This window comes from Corvus hawaiiensis, chromosome 4, assembly GCF_020740725.1.
Source record: "Corvus hawaiiensis isolate bCorHaw1 chromosome 4, bCorHaw1.pri.cur, whole genome shotgun sequence".
NCBI lineage: Eukaryota > Metazoa > Chordata > Aves > Passeriformes > Corvidae > Corvus > Corvus hawaiiensis.
Genome location: NC_063216.1, coordinates 23,142,371 through 23,168,610, shown reverse-complemented (window position 1 = coordinate 23,168,610; position 26,240 = coordinate 23,142,371). Strand labels below are relative to the sequence as shown.

General features: G+C 40.7%; 1 protein-coding gene across 4 annotated transcripts in view; it reads left to right on the top strand.

The window, feature by feature from the left end:
* The window catches only part of KIAA1549 (KIAA1549 ortholog), a 335,592-nt gene that overhangs the window by 248,187 nt on the left and 61,165 nt on the right, over positions 1 to 26,240 (top strand). For all 4 annotated transcript variants that reach the window (XM_048300476.1, XM_048300475.1, XM_048300478.1 and 1 more), the window contains exons 2-6: positions 11,603 to 14,281; positions 15,776 to 15,864; positions 21,527 to 21,704; positions 23,229 to 23,356; positions 24,773 to 24,956. In XM_048300476.1, coding sequence (XP_048156433.1) covers positions 11,603 to 14,281; positions 15,776 to 15,864; positions 21,527 to 21,704; positions 23,229 to 23,356; positions 24,773 to 24,956 — 3,258 coding nt within the window. The remainder of the gene's footprint in view (positions 1 to 11,602; positions 14,282 to 15,775; positions 15,865 to 21,526; positions 21,705 to 23,228; positions 23,357 to 24,772; positions 24,957 to 26,240) is intronic.

Below are 26,240 nucleotides of genomic sequence, written 5' to 3'. Positions count from 1 at the left end.
TATACCCCATGTGCTGTCCTTTAGCAGCCTCTGTCCTTTAAGGCAGGTGTGGATTTTCCAACTTTCTAAGGGATATATGAAACAGCATTTATGTACATTGTAAATACTCCATCACAAATAACTGATAACTTTCTAGAGAATGTTAGTGTATTTTCCCCCTTTCTTTTGAAGCTGTTTCATGTTCAAATAGAACTCTTCTGAACAGTAAATTTCTTAAGACTGATACACTATGGAAATTATCAGATCAGTGTTATTTTTTTATCCAATGGTACTGTGTATTTTAACATTATCTTGGATAAAAGTGGAAGTAGTTAATAATACGTGCAATCATTTCATTTCATTTTTGTTTGGAGACATTGTGTTGATAGGCCAATTTTTTTTTTAAATCAACAGAAGAAGCCTGCAATTATTTTAAATTGTACTAAGCACGCACTAAAGCAGAATAGCTCTGTGATCAAAAAGAGATCTGATCTTTATCTTGGAAAATCATATCTATTTGCAAATCATAAAACGTGAATCAGCCTTGCCTCTCCTTTGTGTTCTTGAAACTCAGGTCATGATTCCCTAGAAAACTGAACTTTTGCTTTCCCACAGTTCTGTCTCATTACAGATGTAACTGAATTTACTTCCTTCCTCTGGGAAAGTTTTGGAAAGGAAAAGGAAGTGCTTTAAATGTATGGCACCTTGTGGAGAACACTGGCAGCCCCAGTTTCAGTGCAGGGTATTTTTTAAGTAAAAAGGTTAAAGCTATTTGTGACATCAACCCCCAACTTCTAAATTCAGTTTAGAATCCAATGGTCAGCTGTTGCAGCTTCCAAACATAGTATGCTGTCCTGAGCGTGCCACAGATGTAAGGAACTTGGTAGTTCAACAGGTTCAATGTGACAATATTTTTTAAAGTAGATAGGTTGACCACATCATGAACAGAAAAACCCCACACATCTAAGTTTCCTTGGAATCTAAAGTGTATATGTTTCAGCTTCTAAAAATACTGTGTGCTGTTCTGAGGGGTTCCACACGATGAAGGAACTCACCACAACTTCACTGGTTTAATCTTCCAGGTTGTCCTAAAATGTAGATCTGGTTGTCCCAAAACAAACACCAAGGTCTGAATTGAAGAGAAGCCTGTATTCTCATGAGACCTATGTTTGCTGTTCTAGATACTATTCTTTTTATTAGTCTTTTTACTCTAGGTTTTTTATTAGTCTTTGTCTTGGAGACTCTGCAGCCAGAATGTATCTCAGCCCTGTTTCCCAGTTGCTTTCTCCAATGTGCATGGCAATGGGGATGGTTTTAATCAGATGTGAGATTCACCCGAGGAGCTTCTAAACCTGGGCCAGTTTTGTTATCAGTGGAGACTTCTTTCAGCAGTGCCACGTGTGGTACATGGAGTGGTGCCTGTGGGCCTGTGCTTAATCAATGTGTTCTGCAATTTACAGCCCTCATGGTCTCATGTCTGTAGCTTTACTGAGCAGTAATGGAGGGAGTTCGGAACCTTATGCAGTCTTCCACAGTAGAGCCTATGGAGAAGTGAAGGGATGAGATGACCCAGGGAGCTTAAGGACCAGGAGAGGTCCTGTGAAGGACTTAGAAGCATCACTTCTTCAGTGTCATCGCTCGCTTTGGTAACAATTCCCAGCCAAGCTAACGTGGTGCTGTACTAGAGGATCTTGAGTAGTCATTGTCACCCAAGGTGACAAGTGTGCAGTGATTGCTACTGAATGTGTCAGTCTGGCTGTTTTTATCCACCTGTGCATGATGCCTTGCCCACTTTTCTTCTCCTTGCTGCTTTAAGGTAAATATGTTTTTTTGCATGCCTCTAACAAATGGCAGTTACAACACAAACATCTTCTCCAGGTTGTGCTGTGGTTTTTTGGTTTCTTTAATGCTTAGTTGTTCTGAAACGTGTTTCAGTTGCTCTGCTGGTAGTCCTGCCTGAGAAAGGCGCATGAATGGATCTGTTTCCCAAGATTGTTTCTCACTTGGCTGGTGTGTGTTAAGTTTTGGTAAGAGGACATTCCTTGCCTGCTCTTTTTATTGTTCTCTTTCTGGTGTATTTCTCAATATATTATTTAGAAAGTTTTACTTTGTGATGTTCCTGAAGAGATATTGCTCCTGTAAAAAATGCTGTGAGCAGACTGCCCCATAAAGCAGGACTATGTAATGCTTTCCACTCCCATATACTTCTCTTGGCAGTTGTTTTGTTACCTTCCTGGTTCTTCTATACATATTTCTAGTAAGAAATATGTAATCTGTGCTTAGATTCTCTTTTTGGATTATCTATATATTCATTGTTTTCTCCAGCAGATCCTTTTATGGTTTATTTCTGCTACTCTTACTAACATAATATTTACACTCTCTTTTTTTTTTTTTCTGTTGTTAACTGAGGCTATGAAGTTTTTAGGGCCATGGAGAAACTGTAGTTCTTATTACAGGATTGTCTTATTGCCATAACTTGGAGAGTTTAGTATCCATAACTTCTTTATGCTAAGTTTGGAGTGCCACACGACTCTAAAGCAAGTAGAGACTAAGAGTACTAAGAAATGGAAGACTCACACTTTAGAATCCTGGGTATCTTAGTAGGTATGTCTGATGACTGGTGGTGTCACAGCTTCGCCAACTTCTGTACTGGGAAAAGAGGATCTAACCTGGCTGGAGCTGGCAGAGCTGAACTCATTTGTGGTGGTCATGAACTTGGTCCCAGGTCTGGAAGCTTAGGCAGCAGTAGCTTAGGATAACCTGTTTCCAGCAGAGTGCTCTGAGATCAGTGATTAGGGCTGTTGGATTGCATTAAGGACATGGAAGAAAACACTTTGGGCAAATTTCATTTCTCTTCAGATGTGAGCTACTGCAGTTTCTTTACTTGTCATCTTTTGAGTATGTGGCTGAGGAGGACGAAAAGATAAGAATGAGTTGCTAAATCTTGAGATATTTGCACAGCAAAACATATTACTTGATAGCATAATTATTCTTAAAGCCAGTGCAGTTCCAGAATCTCTAATAAGGATATCTGCATTGAATTTGTCTATTTTGTACTGTGGATGCCTAAGCGTGACAGCCTATAGAGAAGGTCATTTTCGTTTGTCTTGGTTAAGTTTTTGTGTGGGTCTTATTGTTCAAAATAATACTTCTGTTGCCTTCTTTCTTCTTTTCTAGTAATTTTGCCAGGGAATTGTCTTCTGGAAGTTCTGTGGATATGAATTAAGACAGAAGTTTGATCTTTGGTGTTATGCAGTTAGTCTATTTTTTATAGGTTTTTTTAAAATTTCACTTTTTCCAAATGAGGTCAAGATCAATAACAATTGCACATTGTAAAGCAAAAGCTTAGGTAACCTCTACTTAAAGTGAGTGCTTCTTGAATTTCTGTTCCATCTCTTTGAATGTCCCTTTTCTTTCCATGTTTTTCAGCACTCTTTTGGTGAAATGCTTATTTTCAGCCTCAAAGGCTGGGATAGCTGGGACTGTTCTGTTCTCTTTCCCAGCTTTTCTTTGAAATCTCCTTTTCCTGTGAAAATGCGTTGACAGATTCTCTCTCATGTGCCTTGATTTGCCAAGTGATACATGCTGCGAGTACCACTAAATGCCTTCATATCCGACTGTGCGGGAGCTTTTTGGCATTATTTGCTTATGCGTATACAACTGTTTGAAAAATTAAGCATGTACAGGCATATTGTTGCGATCTGGCCCCGGAGCAATGAAGTTGTTGTTCCGAGTTCAGTACAGAGTGATGGTACCCTGCCAGCTGAAAATCTCATCTTCAGATTTTTCACCATGCTTTTGTGTCTGTGACGGAAGCCTGGTGAAGTAGCCTCTCACAGGAGCTGCTTGTAGGTGCTGCAGGTTGGGACTTCCATTTATTCCTTGAAGTAACAGGATTTTGGAGCAGCGAGCCTGCTGATCTGAGCAACTTAAAGCTCAGTCAAGGGCATTTTTCCTTTGTCAGCACAGCACAGTTAAGGATATGTGTCAATGAAGAGAGTCTCTGTGGATAACTGGGTTTCTAGGATACAGCGTAGGTTCTGTTTTAATTAGACAGTTACTCTTGTCTTCAGGCTCTCTGTCACTTCATGGCTTGTAGAGATTTTGTAGTGATAATGCAGTGTAAGAAGTAAAATTATTTTGTTTTAAGGATGTATTTTTTGCTTGTGTGCAAAATGCCACTCACTGATCTGTCATCTGCCCTAAAAAAGAGGCTAATAGAAATTTAATTGGTCTTTTTAAAAGCTTCCAGGGTCTGCATTTTGGTGGACACTGCAGTGTTGAGTATAAGCATAAAGCTTTTCACTAGTCATTCAAGTTGAATGAAAACTGACGCTGGCTGCTTAGAGACTAAAAATCAAGTTGCTGTGCAGAGAGCAATTAAAAAGGGGGAAAAAAAGAAAGGAAGTGGGGGGAAGGAAAGCTTTCCCATTTTAAAAATGTGACCTGGTTATCCCGATGAGCAAATCTGATGAGAGTTTTTCTTAGAATTAACATTTGTAAAGTCAATTCGAGTTTGTGTGTACTTTATCTCTAACATATGGCTTCCCACACAATGATGTCATGTACAACTAAGTGCCAAAAAAAGCATGAACGCTCCCAGCAAAAGCTACACTTTGAACTAGGATTTGATTTGCGGTTTCTGTGCCTGTGTGTGCGTGGCCAGACAGCCGGTCGTGTTAGAGCACCAAGCTCTGCATGAAGCCGCTGCTTTCCTCAGCTGTGGGGGATGATCTGCAGGAAGGCATAGTGGCCATGGAAGGCTTCTGTATCAGAAACATCTATTTTTCTCCCCTCTGAGATGTTGGGAAGGGTAGGAATTATCATGGCTTTGTTTCAGGGGAGTTCTAGAGAAGGACTGTCAGCTTAAGGTATCTTGTAAGAGCTTCATGCAGTTCCACAAGTGAGGATTTCTGTCTCCTTGAGGATTGCAGGTGTTGTGTAGGCATAACAAACTGTTCTGTGCATGGGCTTTGTTCCCAGCCCACTTCTTAGCTGAGTCATGGTTTTCCAAAGGTTGTAATGATGTTTGGGAGGTGGATCTCGCTGTGTACTTGTGTTTATGGAGTGGATGGTGAGGTGGCTCACTCTGACCTCCTCTGCATGTTCTCCTCCCTTTAGTTGCCCGATCTGGTGGTCTACCTGTTGTTACCTTTTGTTACAGAGAGCATCCCTTGGGTTGCACGGTTTTTGATCTCCTTCATGGAAAACAGAATGTGTTATAGTGGTATGAAATAAAGAGAAGCCGTGGGTTCTTTTTCTTTTAGTCTACCATTTACTGTAAACTACTCCAGGGTCCTGCTCTGCTTCAGCAGTGGATGTGTTAGGAAAATTCCTGGATCAGAGCATAGATTGCAAGTTTTCTCCTGAGTTCTTCCATTGGCCATGCCGTGGAAGTTGGAATCTCACACTGCCTACAGCTCTTTAACGTGATGGTTACCAGCAAGTGTCCTAAAGGAAGTTTTCAGGGTGGCTTTAATGTTGGAGAAGAAAGAAAATGTCAATGGCAGTGGCTGGTATTACAGGTTCACTGATACTGGTTGCCAAAAGCAAAAATTCATGAGGATTTCATGGTGTATTTTTTGACTGGCCTATGAAATGCAGTTAGGCTGCCTTGTACTAAAATTCTTTCTTTCCAAAGCCTTCATCAGCTCTGCTGGCCAGCAGGCACGGGTTTATCTTTTCCCCTTTGTGCTTTGGTGCACTTTTTCTCCTTGTACAGAGATGGAAGCTTGTGCTTATTTGCTGTGCAACAAGGGGAGGTTCTTGTCTACTTACACCTGGGCAGCAGCTGAGCCACAGCTGTGCATGTGGGTGAAGAATGACTTTAAGATGTTCCTCTTCTTTTTTGGCTGTGTATTAAAACCTGAAGTGTGTAAAAGTGAGCATGTGTGTACCTCGGCACTCACTTTGCCTGCTGCTTCCTAGTAACATTTATTTTTCTCATAATACAGATCTTTCTGTCATGAAGATTTTTCATCAACTACAGTGAGAAGGAGGGCCAAGACATAGCATAATTTGTCAATTTCATTACTTTCTCTTTCTTTTAGCCTTTCAGGTAGTATGAGCAGCTTAATTAGTTAAAATTCTTAAGTGCATCTGGTAAATGATGAGAGATTCTTTCAAAATGAGAAAATCAACATCTTTGAGGAAGAACTGTTGTGACTTTGGATGATTTGTGTCCCTTGCTGCCCTGAGGGTGCACTGGGCAGGGGTGCAGCATATGCTCTAGGGAACAGAACCTTGCAAAATCTGCAGGGAGCCCTGCAGAGGAGCTGTGAGCAGGAGATTGGGAAGGGAGGGACAGTGCAGGCTCCCATCCCCCCCTCTCCCTGGCTTTTGTGTGCCAGGGGTAATTATTGTCACTGTTCAATCCATGCTTAATGCCTCCTGGAGAAGAAAGCAGACAGCTTTTCATCTGCACATGCTTCTGTGACTGGTATTTTCCTACAAGCCAGACACCTAAGAAATTTAGTTAGAGGCTTACACAAGGGGGCTGTATAAATTTTTTGCAATGACCTAATGCATACAAGCTCTTTTTGGTGGAAGCTGAACTAAATGCTGTTAAATAAATTAGCAAGTTATTAAGCGTTAAGCTGTAGAAGGAAGAGTTTGGATTTTTTTTAGATATATTTGCATCTATCATTCTTTCTACCCTTGGGTGGTCTTGAGTCTTACGCTGCATTCAATTTCCTACTTTCCATTTCTTGAAGAAAGGGTTAAAATATATTTTGTTAAAAGCTTCCCTTAAATGGGATATACTACTCCATCCCATAATCAGGGAACTGTTTCAAGTGGTGAATATTCTTAGCGAGCTCATAGCTTTAATGATTTGGGAGCTGCTGTTATGTAGTTAGTTAGGAATTTTACCATAATATTTGGAATGTATGTAGTATTGATTGGCTTTCTACCTAAAATGCATCTGTTTGAAACAATGGGCAGCAATAAAAGCAATTTTTCTCCTTGCCTAAAAAATACAGCTACTAAAATTTAATTTTGTTGGTCATTGTGTTAGTACGCAGAAGATTATTTTTTTTTTTAAGTGATACATGTTTTGAACTGTTTTGCTGCTAGTCTGCTGGAATTTTCTGTTGTTTGCAAACTTTATTAGCCATACCTTAGTTTCTCAAAAAAAAAAAAAAAAAAAATAGAATGAAAATTACTAGTTCTAGTCTTAAGGTTTAACTTTTATTACAAGATAAGATTTCCTGTGTTTATTGTCATGCTGGTACCTGTCTATGATTTAACATCTTGATAATATTGAGAATTACTGACTTTTTAGTAAATACTGGCAAATGGGGTGGTGTACAATTGCCATATCTTAATAGCAGAGTGCAGAAAAGTGGTGCAAGTTTTTTGAAGTCACATGAAATATCAGTGGCAGAGGTGAGATTACATTTGGATCCTGCATTTAAAAAATACATGAAAGTATATTTGTTATAAATGAAGAAAATATAAAAGCATATCGATATACATGTGTATTATTAAAAATATATATTTGAAACGTCCTTTTTTTTCTTTATTACAGGTTATAGAGCAGACATTACTTTTTAGCAGTGCAGCTACAGGAAGGATGCAATCTGCATCCCTCTAATTGCTTTCTGGAAAAATGACTAGTCTAGTTCCTGGTTTATGAACACGTGTAGTTTTCTGGCAAGCAGACGTGGTATATTTTTGTCACCAAAGAAGTCTGTGGACTGCAGCAGTCCTTTGCTGTAGTCGTGAGAAAGTTGGGTCCTTCCCGAATTCACACAAGTCTGCAGCAGCCTTAACAGGGCACGGCTGTGCTTCTGTAAATACGGATCTGGCAGCTTCAGGGTCGCTCTGCTCAGTGACAGGTTTCAATACTTGTGAATTGCTTGTGACTCCTACCAGTTTTGGGGGGCAGCAGGAGCAGCAGAGAGTTTGCCACCCCAAGGCCACCAGCAGATTTCCTGTTACTGCTCCTTCTGTGCCCGAATGTCATTGTCTGAGCTGTGGCATTGTACTGGTGCCATCTGTGACTCCTGTGGCCCCTGCCACTAGTGCTCGCCTTTCCTTGCCTTTGCTGTAGCTTGGGATCACAGCTTTGTTCCCTAAGCTATCTATTCTTTTTCATAATGTTATCAGCCCGGCGGAGTTGGGCTTGTCTGATGTGAGCCCGTCCGTCCCCTCGGAACGGAAAGGGGGAGCGTCACCCGACAGTAACAGCTGTGCAAACAAACAAGTCGGCGTTGATAGCCATCAATAGCTTTGTGCAGCCGTGGCATTGAGATGCACCAGAACATGTGCAATCTGTCTGCTTCCTTTGTCCCACGGTACAGCCAGATCGGCCACTCTGCACTGATGAGGCCGATTGTCATGCCGTGGTGTGCCTTCTCCTCCTTCCCTTTTTCCTTTGCTTTTCCTGCCTCTTTGTGGGTTGTCTGGCTGCTCCCAAACACATCTGCCACGCGTCCCATCTGCTCTCCCTGAGAGGCACGCTCAGCTCAGACAAGCGCTATTCAAGTGGTGCACTGTTCTGTGGAGCTGACAGAAAACACTAATTTGTATTATTAATGGCACATCACTAATGCTCCCTGCTTCTAAAACACTAAGCAAAGTAAATAGCGTGGAACATTGACTCATGAACTTGCTCACCTACATGCATAGGTGAATTTTTCCCATTCCACTTACTGTAACACTGCTCTTACCTTGTCCTAGAGCTTGTAACTTTCTCAAGACACAGTGTATTTTTCTTCAAAAAATGAAACATTTATTTCAGAAGTTGTGTTCTTTCTTTCCTGGTATCAGCAGCAAGATTCTTTGCATTAAGAGACAAGGCACGAGTGTATGATGAATTTATTATTTACTATTCCTTTGTCTTTCAAGGAAAAAATATTATCAAGCCATCAAAAAAAAATTTTAAAAAGCATATTCTAAAGTCAGAAAGAATTAAAACCTTGCCTCTTCTGCATGTCTGTTGGACAGCTTAGGGTTATGCACTTAACTCTTCGGGACATCTTTTCTGTGACATTTCTTTACTTCCGGCAGGATCTTGCCATGTGACAGCTCCCCTGTCAAGTTGAACAAAAAGAAAGGGGCTCTCTGTAGTGAAGGAAGAAGATGGTACACAGCATACACATGGATAGGCAGTAGAGTTGTTTTTGTGGAATCACCTCTAGCTTTGAGTCAAAGATTTGTGGCGATACCTGATCAAAAGTGCAGTTACTAATTAGTATTAGTATTCAGCTCTGCCTGGTCCTATTAACCGTCAGCTGTATCAGCTCCACGTGTACCATGCTCTTTATTTTGAAGCTGTCACAGCTGCCTTGTGTACTGCTGCAGGGATTTACAACATGAAACCGTGGTGAACAAGGAGTACTTTCTCTGTTACCGTGTTTGTCTGCAATGCAGAGCTCACTGTAAGCAAGGGTTAGGTGTCCAAAGTGTGACCAAGGTGGACAGGACTTTACAGGGCTGCCTAAAAGGAAATGTGCATATGTGTAGGGAGGGAAGTGATTCATTTTGACACTGTTTGTTTCATAGCCTTGGAAGTCTTTTCCTTTAGTAACTCTGTGCTTACTCAAAATGTCACAAAGAGGAAAGTAAAGGTTGGAAGCATAAATCAAAGAAAAGAGCGAGGCCAGGGAGGATTCTAGCAATGAAAAAAGAACATTGAACAACTTTTGGTCAGCTAGCAGAGCTGTGTTGGGGTACATTTTGGTTCTGTGCTTCTTGGAAACTGCTTTGTCTGCTACTCATGTTAACTCCTTGTGAAAGCGGTTATTCCATGGTGGCTGCACTGTTCTGCGTTGTGTCGTGTTCAAGCACCTGACCTCTGTTAAAGAGGCTGAGGATGGACTTGTTTACCTGTCTTACATAGCTTTTACAAGAGTGGTTTTTTTGTATTTTGTTTTCTTTCTTCACCCGAGAGCATTGTAAAGCAGTATATTTTATCATCATACACCAACTAAGCATCATAAAGCTGGTAATATTTACAGTGAGTTTCAGGAGGAAAAAATGAATTGAGACTGCTTGAGAGAATAGTATCTGTTATGCTGCAAAACGTGCACAGAATCTGTAAAAAAAAGGATATAATCACAGCACTCAATTTGGTTAGGTGTGATTAGTGGTACAGTGGTATTGGCTCTGAGCATTAACTCTTGTAGTTGTGCTTTTCAGATCAGCACCTTGAAAATTTGTCAAGTCAGTGCATCAGAACTTGAAAAGTTGTGTCAAGGAGTTTAGCAAACAGACCAGGGAGAAGGGGATAAGTACAGCAGTTTATCACCTCTGGAAAGTGGTGTTAGACACTGGGAAACAGATAGGTGAGCTATTCCTGCAAGAGCTTCCATGGGTTACTGAGTTCAGGGCATCCCCTCAAGGGTTACAGATGTAGTTGCAGTTGAGCTGTGTACTGTATCATTTGTCCAGCACTCTGTACTGTGTATGCTTGTTTTTATTTTAAACTGGTCCCTGGTGGTTTAATTGGATGCAATTCCTGCCCCCCCAGCTTTGTTAATGTGTGTTGCCAGTAGGTTCCAGCAGCACTGCCTAGACACTCCCATATGAAAATACAATGATCAGGCGTGATAGATAATTCAAGGACGAACCCTTTGTGTGTACCCTTGAAAACTATTCTGCTGCAATTTTCTGTGATTTCCTTTAATAATTCAGCTCTGAATGCTGTTAATCCAGTCTTGATGTTTCAGAGAAGTAATCAACCTTTTCTCTGCCAAACTCATCTGTGGTAGGAAAAGCTTATATGTAGATCTTCTCTGTAACCCAAGAGTGCTTTTGTGAGAGAGTATTTTGCTGGTTGAAATATGTTGTGAATTCTCAGCTTTTTCTCCTTTGTGTTTGAACCTGGCCATTACTACGTGAACTCTGGGAGCTGGAGGAGTGAAAGCTTTATTACAGGTGGCTTATAAAGGGAGCAGTCCTGTAGAGGGCTGTGAATAAAGATGGCAATTGTGTAATGAAGCAATTTGTCACTGACTGCTAACAGGCCAGACTTCGGATGAATGGTGGCCTATGTAAACATAACATGTTAGCAAGTTCTTGTTGTTGATACCAGGTCCACATTTTCCCTATGGAAAAGGGAATACCTCTTCATCTCTTGTGTCACTTACTTCTGATACGAGAGGGAGGATCTGGTCCGTGAAACAGAGTAGATCTTCTAGTGACCTTAATACTAAGAAATAATAAAATCAGAGGAAATGAAGTTATACTAAAGGAAAGCAAAACACCTAAAATTATGTAAGATTTTCCCCTGCATTGTTCCTTGTTACCCTTTCTGGTGTGTTTGCTTTGTGAGACCATTAGCTGCTATGCACTGTAGCCTTGCACAGGTAAGAGGGAGCCACTTTCTGCTCTTCCACGGGGCTCACTAGAGTCCTGCTGTAGAGAGATGCGTCAGTGCAGCGAGAGGAGCTTTTGTTGTCCTGCTCATTTCCCAGGAATGAAGATTTCACAAGAAATCTTACTATTTATGCTGACTTGCTTGTGGAGGTTTGTTACTTACTGGGATGCTTTGTCTTCACCCTTGAATTCTGGGCGTTGTCTCCAGAAATACTCTGTGTGAGGTTTGCTCATAGTGATCTTACTACTTGTGTTGATCTGTTGTGTTTTGGCTTTTGTTTTTCTCTCCCTCTTAATTTAGATGAGAGATCCTTGGAACAGCAGAATTTTTCCTTTTTCTCAACGGTGCATGAAAGCATATCAGGCAGCAGGACACGAACAGCCTTAGCAAAAAGTACTTTGGAGTCCCAAGAAAGTAATTTGCTTCAAACAGTTTTATCATCAGTTGCTACTTCCTTTGATGGGACTTTACTTAGCCAAGAAGAAACAGCCAGCATTTCAGAAGGGAGAAGTACGCCGTTGGTAGATGTCTATGTAACGAGCAGTGAGGCATTCCTAAGTGATGATGAATTTATTAGCTCCTTTTCAAAGGCACAGTGGACTCCTCCAGTGAAGTCTTTTGCAGTTTTAGCAGATCATCACTCAGTTAATACAGTAGAGCCATCAAGAGAAATGTTAGAAACTGTGTTGCTAACACCTTCATTATCTGTCGTTTCTTCACCGTACGATATCTCAGAAACAGCACAGCAGAAGACTCCGTTGAGTGCTGTCCCTGAACGCAGCTACACTCTTATGGAACTAAAGCCTTTTGTACCAGATCGTGAAATGCTAACAGCAAGCAGAGACTTGCTGTTGTACCCTCCAAATACAGCTGTTCCTTTCACTTCCATTCCTTCAGAGATGGGACTTGTGGCACAGGAAAACATTACTGCAAGTTTAACAGCTCTGCCTTTTGGGGCTGCCTCAGAGGGACTGCCTCTTCATCTCAAGCTGCTGGGTGAAACCAGCCCTGGGGCTCCAGATGCCACAGCACAACATGCAGACCTGTATGGTGATGTTTACACCCATGTGAGTAGCAGGGCAGCAGAATCTCTCGATCGAAGGACCTACTCCCCTCCAAGCATTCCGTGGGCCACGCCAGCTTCAGCAGCCCGTGCTGAGCCTGCTTTTTCTCCTATTAGTCTTCCACTTGTGTCTTTCCCTCTGGACTCAGCTGCCATTTCCGTGAACTCTAATACAGTTCTTAATGCCAGCGCGTTTACACGTGAGTTCTCCACTGCAGCACCAAATTTGCCTGCTGGTTCAGAAATACCAAGTCAATCAGAGCTTGTCAGTGAGCTCAAGAGTCCAGTGCCTTACACGAGATCGTACAGTTACTGTCTGTATTGTGACTCAGTGTCACTTCTGCCAGAAACAGGCTTTTCCCCAGAACATGATGTGGGCTCAGGCGATTATGTTGAAACTTTGACCATCAAAGCCTCTGAAGTACAAGGCATAACTCCATTTACAACTATAATTACTGACGGGTATGAATTAGAGGAACCTACACCTGAGATTTTTGATACTTCTTTTCCATCAAGACCAGTTGTTTCACTTTCTTCAAGATTCGCAGAGATCCCTGATTCAAGCATGTTTTTAATAAGCACTACAGCCACTAGAACACCTATAACAATATCTCCTTCCTACCATCAGCTCCCTGGGGAAACGTCACTGAACATCTCTGTTTCCCAGACCCTTCCTGTTCTGGAAACAATTTCTTTGACTCCTAGCACTCATGTAGAACCTCCTGGTGCCACCACTGTTCTGTTGGACTCTACCATCATCCAGAGTGAGCCAGTAGCATCGTTTGCAATCAGTAGGACAACTTTGCTGGAATTGCCAGAATTAATGCCGTCAGAATCTGTGGTTTTGCTTGGCAAGACATCTACAAGGGATGACCTGTCTTTAAATATTTCAGATTTTCCATCCAATCTTTTATCAACACCATTTCTTATTGAATCTAGCTACTTGTCTTTATCACTGACCATGCTAAATTCTTACTCTGTCATGCAGAGTGATTTATCAACACTCTTACCTCAGACCTTGTTGACTGGGACATCAGTACTTTCTCTGGATGTTACCAGCTGGGACTTAGCTACCGCTGTCAGCTCTGCCACTGACACCGAGGTTTCTCAGTTACATCTTGGCTCAACATCATACTTTTATTCAAATGCATCGTCCCTTCCAGATGAGCAGGTTCCTGAAATAATGCCATCATCAGATTTTCACTCGGAGTCATCCATGTTTCTGGAAGCATCCTCGGTACTGCCAGTGGGCTCTGAAGTTGTGTTTACCTCAGCTGCCACAGGAGCTACCTCTCAGTTGGAGCCTTCACTCTCCACCTCTCACTCTGTGGTTCCTACCCTGGTGCTGCCCACTTCCGACACCCAGTCTGTTACCAGCAGCATCTTGCTCAGTGAAACAAATCTGATCTCTTCGTTTACTACCTTTCCAGCAACTCCTGTCTTAAACGTATCTTCATCTCTACTTTCAACTGCTCTGGGTTCTGATGAGGATATTGGTGCTACAGTTAACCCCACGCTGCTTTTAACATCTGGCAGCAAGGGCAGCATCCCCACAGCCTTTCCTCCCACAGACCCTGGCAATCTCATGTCAGATGCCGACACCATCAGCATGATGCCCTTTCCTACAGCATCTCTGTCTGTGACCTCGTCGTTTGCTCCCACACAATTTCCTCCGACTGCTAGCCCTCCTCCTGGATATGAACTTCCATCAGGAAGCAGTGTAACTGCTGGTGCTGATGCATCAGCTCCTTCCACCACTGTCACCAGTGCTACAGGCAGCCCGGGGACATTCTCCTCCACCCCTCTGAGGACCACTACTCTGTCTGAAGTGGTGGTTGTAACCTCTGCCATGACTACTACCAGGCAGCCATATGTCTGCGACATCACTGTTCCCGACGCCTACTTAGTCACTGCGGGTAAGATATTCCCAACATTTTCATTTTGTTTTTCAGAAGCCACTGTAATATGACCCCCTAGCTGAATTGCAGATTTTGAATTAACTAAGTGAACCTTTCAGGGAAACACAACGTAAATTTAGACAAAGAGCTGTAAAAGCACTGGTTTATCATTTACTGTTAAAAATAATAGCATTCACTTGAACAAAGTCCATTGTGATAGGAAGTTACAAATACATTACACTGCACAGAGAATGAAATTGTCTTCTAAAATTGCTGATGTATGCATACAAGTGTGCTGAGTTAGAGGCAGCTTTATCATTTCATCGGTTGTAAATGAATGTTCCTGTCATGGGACTGTTCTGCCAAACTGTTTAATGTTCTGACTGAGTAAGTTCCTCCTTTCAGTTGTTGCTGCTGTTTATTAAATAAACACCTGCATGTGAGGTAATGTTGTAATATGTAAGAGCAGAATTGGTTTAAAAAACTTTTGGATTTCGCTACCATTTTTATAATTTTACCGTACTAGCCTGTGTTTGTATCTTACCTCCTCCCATACTTACCTTCAATTGGATTTGGTGTGTTTGTAACCAGAAAAAGTGACATTAGTGTGTTTCAAAATTAATTGTCTTAGCATCTGTGTTTGCTTTTCTGGTGTTTTCCTGCCTTTTCCTAGCTTGTTAACAAAACAATACCAGCAAACTAATCCAAGGCAGCTGCAGAAGTGCTGCATTTTCATGGTGAGCAATACTTTTTACCCTTAAGATTTAGTAGTAAGAAATAAAGCAGAATGAGCATAATCTCATCCTCCAGATATGCAGGTGATCTAGCTATGCTAGTGATGAGGAAGACTTTTTTTAAAGGTGTAATTTGACTAGTTTTGTAGGCAAGTTACTGATGGAAAGTAAATGCAGGATGACAACATGATGCTGTTCAGTTGTTTGCTTAACCCACAGTCACGGTGTCAATTGTGACTGTAACAGACATGACATCCATTGGGATGTGGGGATTTTAAAGCTCTTTCTTACTCTGTGGATTTCCCTTTCATTAATTAATGTCATGTTTGTTTACTTTTTATTTAAGAGAAAAGTAGATGCATATTTTCTGTGGCTTTTTTCTGACCTTATCTACATTCCATGCATTGCCTACAAAACTTTTAATTGTGTTGTGATAGCAGGCTCACTCACAAGTCAGACCGAATATGCTGCTACTTTCCCGTTTGAATGCATCAGTGGCTCTTTAAAAGTTTCATTTATCAGAGTGCTAAAGACATTAGCTATGGAAAAGCAAAACAAGAGAAAGGAAATAAACTTATAGTTCCTTGAACTTTACAGACAGTCACTTTCTGGGATACAGTCACACCTTTACCCGTGTCCTTGTTGTTCATCTTACCTGTTTGATGCAGCTGATCTCTGTGCCTGCTTTTTCATGTACTGTACAATTGAAAATGCAACTTTGAATCAAAACCCAAGAGATGAAGCTAAAGTGTATTTTCTGACTGACATTAATTTCTAGTGCTGGCCCGAAGAGCTGTTCTACGAAATGTCAGTGAATCCATCAGACAAGTGCTCAGAGTTCAGTTCAGGAGATCAGTAGAGCTAGAGGTAAGTGATATGAAGAGTGTACAAGTACTCTTTGATCAATGTAATACAATAGTGGGTTTAGTTCACAAGCTAAAATAGTAATTCAAACAGTCCATAGGTACTGTATTAGAGACAGCTTTATTTTAACTTAAATGTTAGTCGTGTTTTTTTAAAATGTGAACATGATGTCAACTTTTTTACTTTTAGAATGCCATAATTTTCTAGGACAGACATTTCTTGGTTTTGCCAGAGGTGAGCAAGAAGTGTCCAGACTCTACTGCTCACCTCCTTTGGCTGGTGAATTGAAACTGAAGAACTTTTACCCTTCAGAATACCTGTTAAACAGGTCTGTTTGTTCTGTTAGCTGATTACATACTTAGCACTTTAAACAAAATGAAACCTTCTCCCCAGCCTTGTGCTGTTTTATGTTTTAAGTGAGACCATCAACACTTGCAGGGGAGGTGGTGGAATCCCAAATGCCTGATTTGGCAGGGGAAAAATCCAGGTGTGCAATAGTAAGATATTATTTCTGAGACTTCAGGTAGATGTAACTCCTGTCCTTACCCCCCTCACAGGAATAGCTGTACTCTTGGGTTTTTCTGAAAGCTTTCTCTGCTTTGATATTCAAGGAATCATCTTTGAACAGTATTTCAGTATTGTTTTCTAACTTCCAAGTGATGGTCTAGTTGAGACAAGGGTTAAAGGCTCTGTTCTCCACCTCTGTCTCAAACCCTCTGTCTGAGAGGAAGAGACTGTAGGGGTAGTTTGGGGGCACTCTTGTTGTACAATCAGATACTTCAGTGGTGAGGAAATACTTAAATGGAATTACTGGTATAGATGAGGTTCAGCTGCACTTGCAGTTCTGCATGTCTGTATTCATGTAGCTGTCATAGCCCAGCACCAAATGATCTTTTCTAAGTCAGTGATCTCATTTTCATTATGTAGTTAACTCAAGTAGCAGTTTGTTGACCATAACTTGCATTTCTCCATGCACAGAATTGCTTGGTGCCTTTAACTTTGGCATCTCCCATGATCACTGCCCTCAGTAATTAATTAAACAGCTTCTGTCTGATGTTTGAGGAGATACATCTCTACTACTCAGTCAAGATAGGAGTGTTATAAATTCCTGCCAAACTTCAGCTACAGTTACCTGCCTCTGTAAATTATGTGTAGTTTATGTCCTTGTAGCAACACCTGCTCATGAGCTACTTAGATTTTTTTATATAGAAGAGATTTTTCTACTGGTTTGTAATTATACCTTCAGTTCATGCAAACTGGAATAGTCAAGAAGTCAGATGTTCATAATGATAGAAACACACTTAATTTTCAGTGACCTTACAGAGCTTAGTAATACAGGAGTGCTTACCTTCTTAATACAGCAGTAAGACAAAATCTGTTGCTGAATGTTTGAAGGCTAATTGGAACAAATTTGATATCTTGCTTTATATTTTTTCCCTTTAACTTCTTGCCTTTCAGGCCTACTATTGCCTTGTAAAGCTCTCAATAGGAGAAGGCTTTTAGAAGTCCTAAGGCTTCTCAGAAGTAACTTTTTATAAATAATGCGACTAGTCCAGCTTCATTCTTTGAAAAATCTTTTTTATCAAAAGGAAAGACATCTTTGCTGAATCAGTCTTGCTATTCTAGAATGCTGCTATCATATGGGTTATGCACTAAAAATAATCACTAGCAAATATGTTTTCACCTCTAACTGTGGAATACTTACAAAACTGTTTATTTGAAAAAGAGCTGTCTATAATAGCAGCATGTTGAGTGGTGATGTAATGCAATATTTTAAACAGAATTTCTCTATCTCACTAAACTTAAGTAATCAAACAGTTGTGTTGAAAGTACCCAGAAACAATGTGTGTGTTTGCAAGTTATGGTAAAGCAGTGCACTTCTCTAAGCTGCTTTTTTACTGTGTCTCTTATTACAGCTCACAGATGTTCCCTCGCTGTGATGTAATGTACAGTAAATCAGGAGACAGTCCAGTTAAATTTAACTTCATAGTAATGTATGCTTTAAAAACAAAATCCATGGCAGTGATGGCTATAACTGCTGCTCACTTTAAATAGGAAGCAAGTTTAGCAGTGAAAGGAGGATTAAAACATTTTTTGCCCTCAACTTTTTCAGTTGAAACTTTAGTCTGCTACTTTATTATTTCAAACATAGTGAGTTGCTGAAGTGGAAAAAAGAGGAGGCAGAATCCTGCCAAATGAAAAAAAAACTTCTGGCAGTTTTTTCCCTAGAAAAATCTTTACAGCAAAGTGAGAATAATGAAAAATATCAGATTTTTTTCTAGTTAGTCTCAGCATACTGCATCTGCAAAAGAATAAGACCCCATTGTCTGAGTAAGAGTAATTTTAGTCAACTTTCTGTAAGGTAAAGCTTATGACACTTGGGTAAGATCTGTTAGACAATGTTCTCTTGACTTGACTTGCACTGGGGTGTGAAATAAAATAGTGTTGGCAGTGACTCACTGCCAGGACCCCTGGTGCCATTAAGTTCATGCCAACAGGAAACAGGTTTTTGCCAGCCTCATTTGTGCTTGGAAATTTTATCATGCATTTTAGCATTTTTACCGTAGCCACTTTGTTGTTGTATTTAATGTGGTTTTGGGGGTGTGTCCTTGACCTACCAGTTCCTGAAATCCCAAATCAGTGAACTCTGCCTCCAAAGTAAGGAGTTCTCATCATTGCCAGGTAAACGCTTCTTTCAAAGATGCCACCTTGTGGTCTTGCACTGGCTTCATCGCCGCTTCACCACTGCTGAAGTTCTGGCTGGTACCGTGGAGATGTGTAAAACCAGTGAGAACTGTTGCCTTAAGATCCTAAAGTGCATAGAAGCAAAAGCTTTCTTTCATTTTTAAGACCTGTGAGCCTTTGTAGTCCGTCTTCAGGAAGTTAAACACCGTCTGCAGGCTTTTTATAGGATTCTTAATAAGGTGGTAGTGAGGAGATCAGTTGTTGATGCTTTCTGCCAGATGTTTACACAGCATAATACAGTGGAGTGTAGGCATGGCTTAGGTTGTGGTAAAGGTGCATCTGGTCAAGTATTTTAGCAGACAGTAATCGCTAGCAAATGCTTAGGAAACCTCATAAGGGACAGAGAAATGATACAGTGATGCTTTTCCTAAATACTCTTCTAGCCTCTAGTGAACTGAGGCTTAAAAACTTTCTGTACTGGATGTGCTTTCTCTTGTGAGGGTAGCTTGGAATGAGGTAGGTTGTGTTCTGGAAACAGCAGAGTTGGGTTAGTCATTGCACTTTGGAGCAGGGATAGCTTAACTCGAGGTGGTGTTAGGAGTTCTGCGCTTCTACTAAAGGTTTCTGCTTTTGCAGCAGGAATGGCTCCAAAGTGCACATGGAGTTCTGTGTGCTTCTCTGGCTTTCTGGCCCAAGGCTTAAAGTAAAAAATTTGTACCTTTTAATATAAGAAATCTGTGCTTGTGTACTTTACTAGTGACACTCTAAAATGTGATGGTTCAGCTACCTAATTTGTTAGCATCTAGCTGTCTTGGCAGTAGAGGTGAAACTTCCAAGAGAGGGTTGGATGGATGGCTGCTCTTGTGAGCCATTAGAGCTGTGCCGAAAGCAGCAATTCTCATTCATGAATCGTGAGTCCGGAGTCATGAGCTGTGCTCATCTATCCTAGATAGCTTTGTAGATTTCTCTGTGAATTAGCTTGTAGACAGCATCATGCTGTCATGGGTCTGTTATTTCTGTCATATGGATTAGGCTGAAGAGAGCTAATTCTAGACAACCCTGCAATATGTCAAGCAGAAATAGCTATTGTTTTGACTTGTCGTGGTTCTAATCTGCCTACCTCACAATTACTGTTAAAAGTGGATTTTTATTTTGGATGTCCATTCTGGAGTTGCTGTTGCTTTTCTGATGCAGTGAAGCACAGAAGGGAACCAGTGTTAGCTGTTGAGCCAAAACAATTAATTCCAGGGTAGGCTGCTCTCCTGGTGTCTGAGGTGCAGCACACCCAGTCAGAGATGGAGGCAGCTGAGTTGGTTATCAGAGGCTTGCTTTCGAGTCTGAAATACCCAACTCGATTGCATAAGTATATGCTGGCTGCAGTAGGCCTCTCTTCCTCAGCATACATTGCTTTAGAAATCACCAGCAAATTGTCACTGAGATTTGTAATTCTAATTCCTCTTTTTCTTCCCTTTTAAATAGTCTCATTTGCAAGTAATGGGCAACTTTCTTTTGGCATGTGTTACCCATTTTAACTGCTGTTTCCATTTGACAAACTGAAGCTGCAGAGATTATTTCATCATGAGATAAAAGAATAAAATTCAGATAAGAGGAGCTGAAAAGAGCTGTGCACATTATTCATATCAAACAAATTTGAGTTTTATGGATCTAAATCCATTTAAAATAAAAGATGGATGTTGCATGTATTTGTGGGCTAAGAAAAAGGAAAGGCATAATGAGCAGCATAGATTATTTTTCTCATTTCCTTCTGCTGCTGAGGTAGTTTCTTCTGGTGAAGATGAGCTCGCTGAAATGCATGCTTTTTAGAGGACAGGAAAGAGGAGCTTGCTGTCTCATCTCAACAACAGTTGCCATCACTTTACAGCAGAAATACCAATAAGGAACATGTGGGTCGCAATTTAAGTGGCACTGTGCTTTTCGGTAAGGCTCATCCTGAAGCTGAAGTTACCTAACATATCCCTTCACCAGCACAGCATCTGCAAGGTGCTAGCATCCCTTCAGCTAAGAGAACCACGTTCATCAGAAACTCTGGGTTTCTGGTTTGCATTATTTATCTGTGAGGCCATCATGTTGCACATCCCAAAATACTTTTGAGGTGTGACTGCCACAGGCAATTAAAGCAAACTGGGGGAGTAAACCAAAAGGGAAGAAAATAATGGTGGGGGAACAGGTGTTCTTAATATTGAGATAGTTTCTCTGAAGGAGGGAAGACACTGCATTGTGTTCAAATAAATAAAAACCTTCAGTTTGTTCTTTCTTAGGGGACTGAGAAATGGTGGGTAAGTGTGTCTGCATGGTTCAAGGTTTATATTTAACTTGCAATCTTGTTTCTTTTACATGATGTCTAAGGCTCCTCAGGGTTTTTAAGATGACTCAAAGTCAGGACATGAATTGGAAGAGAATTGTATTGTGGTCACTGTGTTGAAACAAGCAGATAGAAGTGTTCCCTGGAAGAAAGTTTTCTTGAGTGTGAAAATTATATCCAAAGAACATTGGTTATGTTTATTTTACTCCACATACGTGCCACGTATGAATGGTATAGGAGGTATTCACTATGTGGTGTATGACTGAAATGCAGAGGCTATGCAGGCAGTTCAGTGAGTAAACAGGAATTTTGTATGGGGAATGTTATGTACACCAGGGGAACGTAGGCAAGCGGGAGTGCTAATATGTGGGGATGTGATAAATCAAGAAGTGGTGAGATTGGTGTGTTGTACTGAAGATTCCAGTAGGTGCACCTGGCACAGGGGAGTTGCCTCTCTGATGCACTAGAGCAGAGGCTGCAAGGCGCAGCACTTGTGTTTGTGCTTCTGCTGCTCTTTGAAAAATAAAGATTGCATTTTCCTACCTCTTGACGAGGTGGCTTTGAACTGCGTGAGGCTGTGTAGGTCTAAAACGTTGCCAAATTTAACATTGATGTGTTTGGGTTTTTTTAATTTCTGATTTTTTTCTTTTTTTGCAGGTTTATAAAGTTTCCCCCAAATTTGCTTTCTTGGTGACATCCGGTCCCTTTGTTTACACGGCAATAGCTGTCATAAACGTGCTTATGAACAGCAGTCTTCTTCGTGGTGAGGCCCCCATGATCCTCTCACTGCATCCTTCTTTCACTGTGCCAGACAACAGATTCCAAGTTCAGACAGGTGAGTTCTTCTGACACAGAGGGGAAAAGGTAGCTTTGTACTGATTCACACTTCTTCACTTGTGGTGCAAGCTTGAGTCAAAACCCTGTGTTCTGCTGTGAATCTTAATTCTTGTTGTTAATGCCATAATTTACAGGTCCATGGTGGAGAGGTCATAAATTGTAAACAGTTAACCCCATCACTTCATTATTTTTTTCAGGATTTTTTTTTTGGTACATTGTAAAATAGGTGTGCTCTTTTTCTTGCTTCTAAAGGTGAGAAGAGAAAAAAAAATCTATGAAACATTTATTCATAAAATCACAGTGCAGCTACTTTGTAATGCTTGTGTCAATTTCAGATTAAATTTATATTAAAAGCTGCCTTTTTTGTGTTGTTGTGATGTAGGAGAATTGGTGAGCAGGAGGATTGATGGCTCACACGTGACATGAGCAGGAAGATTGCTTATGTAGTATTCAGTTTTCCATGGCCGCTGTATTGCAGCCGTTTATGCAAAGTTTATGACTACTAATAATCTAAAGCAAAATAGTACTCATGTAATAGATTTTGAGAGTCAGTGTTGTCATTTAAAATCTTCTTTGGGCCCTGTTTGCATGATAAAGCTACCTACCTGGTTGGTTGACTGTGTAATGAGGTAGTGGCAGGGACTCAGCATACAAGCGGAGTTAATAAATGTCAACATGGTACTTTTGTTCAGGAACGTTTTGTGTGTTGTTTATTCTCTGTTAATAATTGTATGGCAAGACATCACTTTAACTGTGCAGGTGTGATGTCTTTTCCACTGCTTAATGTGGTTATATAGATAGACAGTAGGTGTATTTTTCAGTTCTGAACCTTGTATAACATTGCTGTTAGGGTCTGTAAGCTAACCATTGCATTTCTTTGGTTAAGACTGTATCTGGAAATCCACAGGTGTGCACGTAGTTCAGGTGTGTGTGCCTGATCACATTCCTCTAAACTCACTCTTTCTATCTTGTGCTCTTTCGTTCTCTCTTCTGAACTTAAAGATGTCTGTATCTAAATTTAACAGGTAGCTTACTAAGTGTTTTTGCAAGTACTAGACCAATACTAATGTGCATTAATGGATCCAATAGGTAGTCTTTTAGATAAGCTAAATACTGTATTACAGGCTACAAGAAAGAGAGATCTGTTGCTTTTTTTTCCTGAAGATTTTCATGGCTTGGTTGGGTATTAAGGATTTCAGTGTGGCCAATTCAGTGGTCAAGTCAGGTAAAGTTAGCCACATGTATATGCTGAAGGTCTCCTAGTATGCAAGAGGAAACAGAGATATTTTGTCACTAGTATGTTTCAGAAATCTAATTGCTGCTGCAACCAATATTAGTGAGTAGAGAATTTACTGCAGCAACACAAAATGTATTTTTCATGTATTTTTATCTGGTGTTTCACTGAATGTGTCCTGAGCTTCATGGAAGAAGAAAATGATAGCCCTGTGAATTCTGTTGCTTGTTTTGTTCTCTCTCGTGGAAATACTTTTCTGTAGGAATAATGTTTGCCCTTTCCTTTCAGTACTTCAGTTTGTACCTCGAAACGTGGATATTGGGTTCTGTAACTTCAGCCAGCGCATTGAGAGAGGGCTGACAATGGCATTCCTGGAGGTGAACAAACACCAGGAGTTCTACAACTTCACTGTGCAGGTAAGAGGATGAGCATGTTTTGTGTCTGTCCCTTTTTCCCCCCTCACCTTTTCTTGTCCCATGTTTCATCCAGACAGTAAAATGAGTTAGGTCTTCACTGACTGTCACTTGCAGTCTCTAAGTCATGTAGAACTATGAGGCTTTGTCATGAGGTCAGTTGGTTTTTTCCCCCCTACAAAATAATATGGCACCACGCATCCCTCTGTTTACAAACTTTTTGAAAAATGATCCAAGATGATGATTTATGTTACTGAATATGATAGGGTTTATAATTTCTCAAGTAAAAACTATTCCAACCCTTACCAAAGTCACTCCCATCACAGTTTACTATAAAAGAGTAAGGTGTTGATATAAAGTTTTTGTTGGAAGAAAACTTTCAGGTCTCATTGCCCTGCTGGAGACCCTGTTAGGGAATATAGGAGTTACATGACCCTGCCATCATGTGAGCAAACATGCTAGTTGCTTCTGAGGTCTAGAAATACTCACAGTATATGATGTCTGTGACAGCTGCTGCTGGAACTTCACACATGAAAGGTATTGCACATGTGCAGAGCACTGAATCCCACAGCAGAGCTTAGAACTCCCTGGAAAGTCAGTAATTCAATTTAATGAGACAATTCCCTCTTCTGTTTGAATTCTTAAATTTAATCTAACGTTGTTGTAATACCAAAATCAGTAAAAATTTTATTACGTTGTTTAACTGACACCATAAATACCCATCTGTGGTACCCTAAAATAAAATCAGGAAGAAAAATGGCATAAATTTTATCGTACCTAAGGCACTATGTAGTACATATAGAAAAGTGCTCAGAACTTTAAACACAATGACACAGCGTCACTGCATAGACTGAAGACAGAACATGCAAAACAATTCCTTGGACTATCAGCTTAGCCAACTTACTTTAAATACTTCTTATTTTCCAGAAGAGTTTATCTACGTGGACACAGGTGCTGTGTGTATCGGTGCCACAAAAAGGCTTCTAACTGTTGGTGGGTTTTGGGTGTGCATGGTGCAGGAGATTTTAACCAAGAGAACATCCATTTTCAGAACTTTTTTTTACCATAATCAATCCCTTTCTTCTGTTCCATGCAGTTTGGCATTCATCTAAGGCTTATGACTAGATTTATTTTGCTGACTGTCTTGCTAGGTGGTTTTTTCCCATCATTTTCTGGGCTCTAGCTTTCAGATCATTCTGGATTATGACTGACCTTAAAGGATAATTCTTTGAAGTTAGCTTTGCCTCTTTGGAGACTCAGTTGGCTGAGCCAATCTGGAACAGATGTTCCTCTGTCTTGATGTGAATTGCCCCCCTCTTCATATTAGAGGGGGGGGGAAAAAAAAAAAGTCTGTTAGGGATAGGATGGAAATGGCAGGGATTTGATTTTGCTGACCCTGCTTCAATACTGTCTTTTCAGATACTGAATATAACTCTGAGCAGGCCTGGGGTGGCATTTCGACAGGGCCCTGTGAGCATTGTTTTTGCCATCCGAGATAAATACGGTTTTCTAAATGGGTCTGAAGTCAGCGAGCAGCTCAGAAACTTGTCCGTGGTGGAATTCAGCTTCTATCTGGGCTTTCCTGTGCAGCAGATTGCTGAACGTGAGTATTTGCTGTGACCCAGTACTGCAAAATACTTTTGTCTAGTATCTTCCCTCTCTACAATTCTAGAGTAATTTTGTGCATAAGTGATAATGCAACTTCAAGTATCCAACTTGCATCCTGAGTTCTGCAGAGCAATTCTACGCCCCTTTCTGCTCACATTTTGGTGTTAACAGCAACTTGCTGCATTTGTCATCACAGTTTCCTTTTGTGCTGGGTCAGCTGTGCTTAACCTGGTTTCATTAGTCTATTGGCCTTAGTCCAGATTAAAGAAAAAAGAAAATCACTCAGATCAGTATTGTTGTGAAGTGCAGTCCAAGGTGTGTCTGTCTCGTTATGTCTACAGAGGCCTTTGCTAATTCTCAGCAGGGTTTACTGCTTTCAGGATTGTGCTGCACTTAACTGTGTCTCTGACTTCTAGAAAGTCTGGGACACTGGCTACATAGACTGGTATTTGCCCAAATCATGTGAATTAGTTTGTCCATATAGTCTGGTATGTTTCAAGGTAGTACCTTTTTCACTTTTTATGTACATTTCCATGGCAAGCCATTTTTTTCAGACCACTGTCATCCTAAACGTAGATGAATGGGAGCTGCCTGCATAACAGAGCCTTCTTGACACTCAGCATTGACGACTTACGTTTGGTTAGATTTTTCAGATGATTCATGAACGTAAGCAAGATCATGAGAGAATAGTACTTCCCTTCCCCTGCTGGTGGGTGTTACTGACTCAGTCCGTTAGTGCCCCATTTCTTCTTTTTAATTTGCTTTTTAATTTTCAGAGTTATTTCTGTGAGTCGTAGAGATACACAACTGTAAAAGGAACACCAGCTACTACTAGGCCTGATTTTCCACTAGATGTTTAACTATATTGCAAAACTCACTGTGTCAGATGTTGTGTATGTCAGTGCAAATACTGTAGAGTGACTGTCATCAGAAAAGTTGCTCTCCTTAGCACCTATTGATCTAGGTAAGATGATTGCACAGGATACTTCCCCATTTACTCAAAGCAGTATTAGCATACTAACTTTTAAAAGTTTTTTATTTAACTTTTTTGAGCATTTTTGATCCCTCTACTCCCATAATCGATTAAAAAATGTATGAGGTTGTTGACTCATTTTCTTTTGGCATTTCTGTTCTCATTTGGTCTCACATAGAAGTGTGAGCTCTATGCAGTGGTAGGTCTGTTTAGTGGAGCCAGGACCAAAAGTCTTGAGAATCCCTGTCCATAGATGACTAGCATTTCTTTTTCCCTTCTGAAGCCACAGAACATCTCATGTTGTGG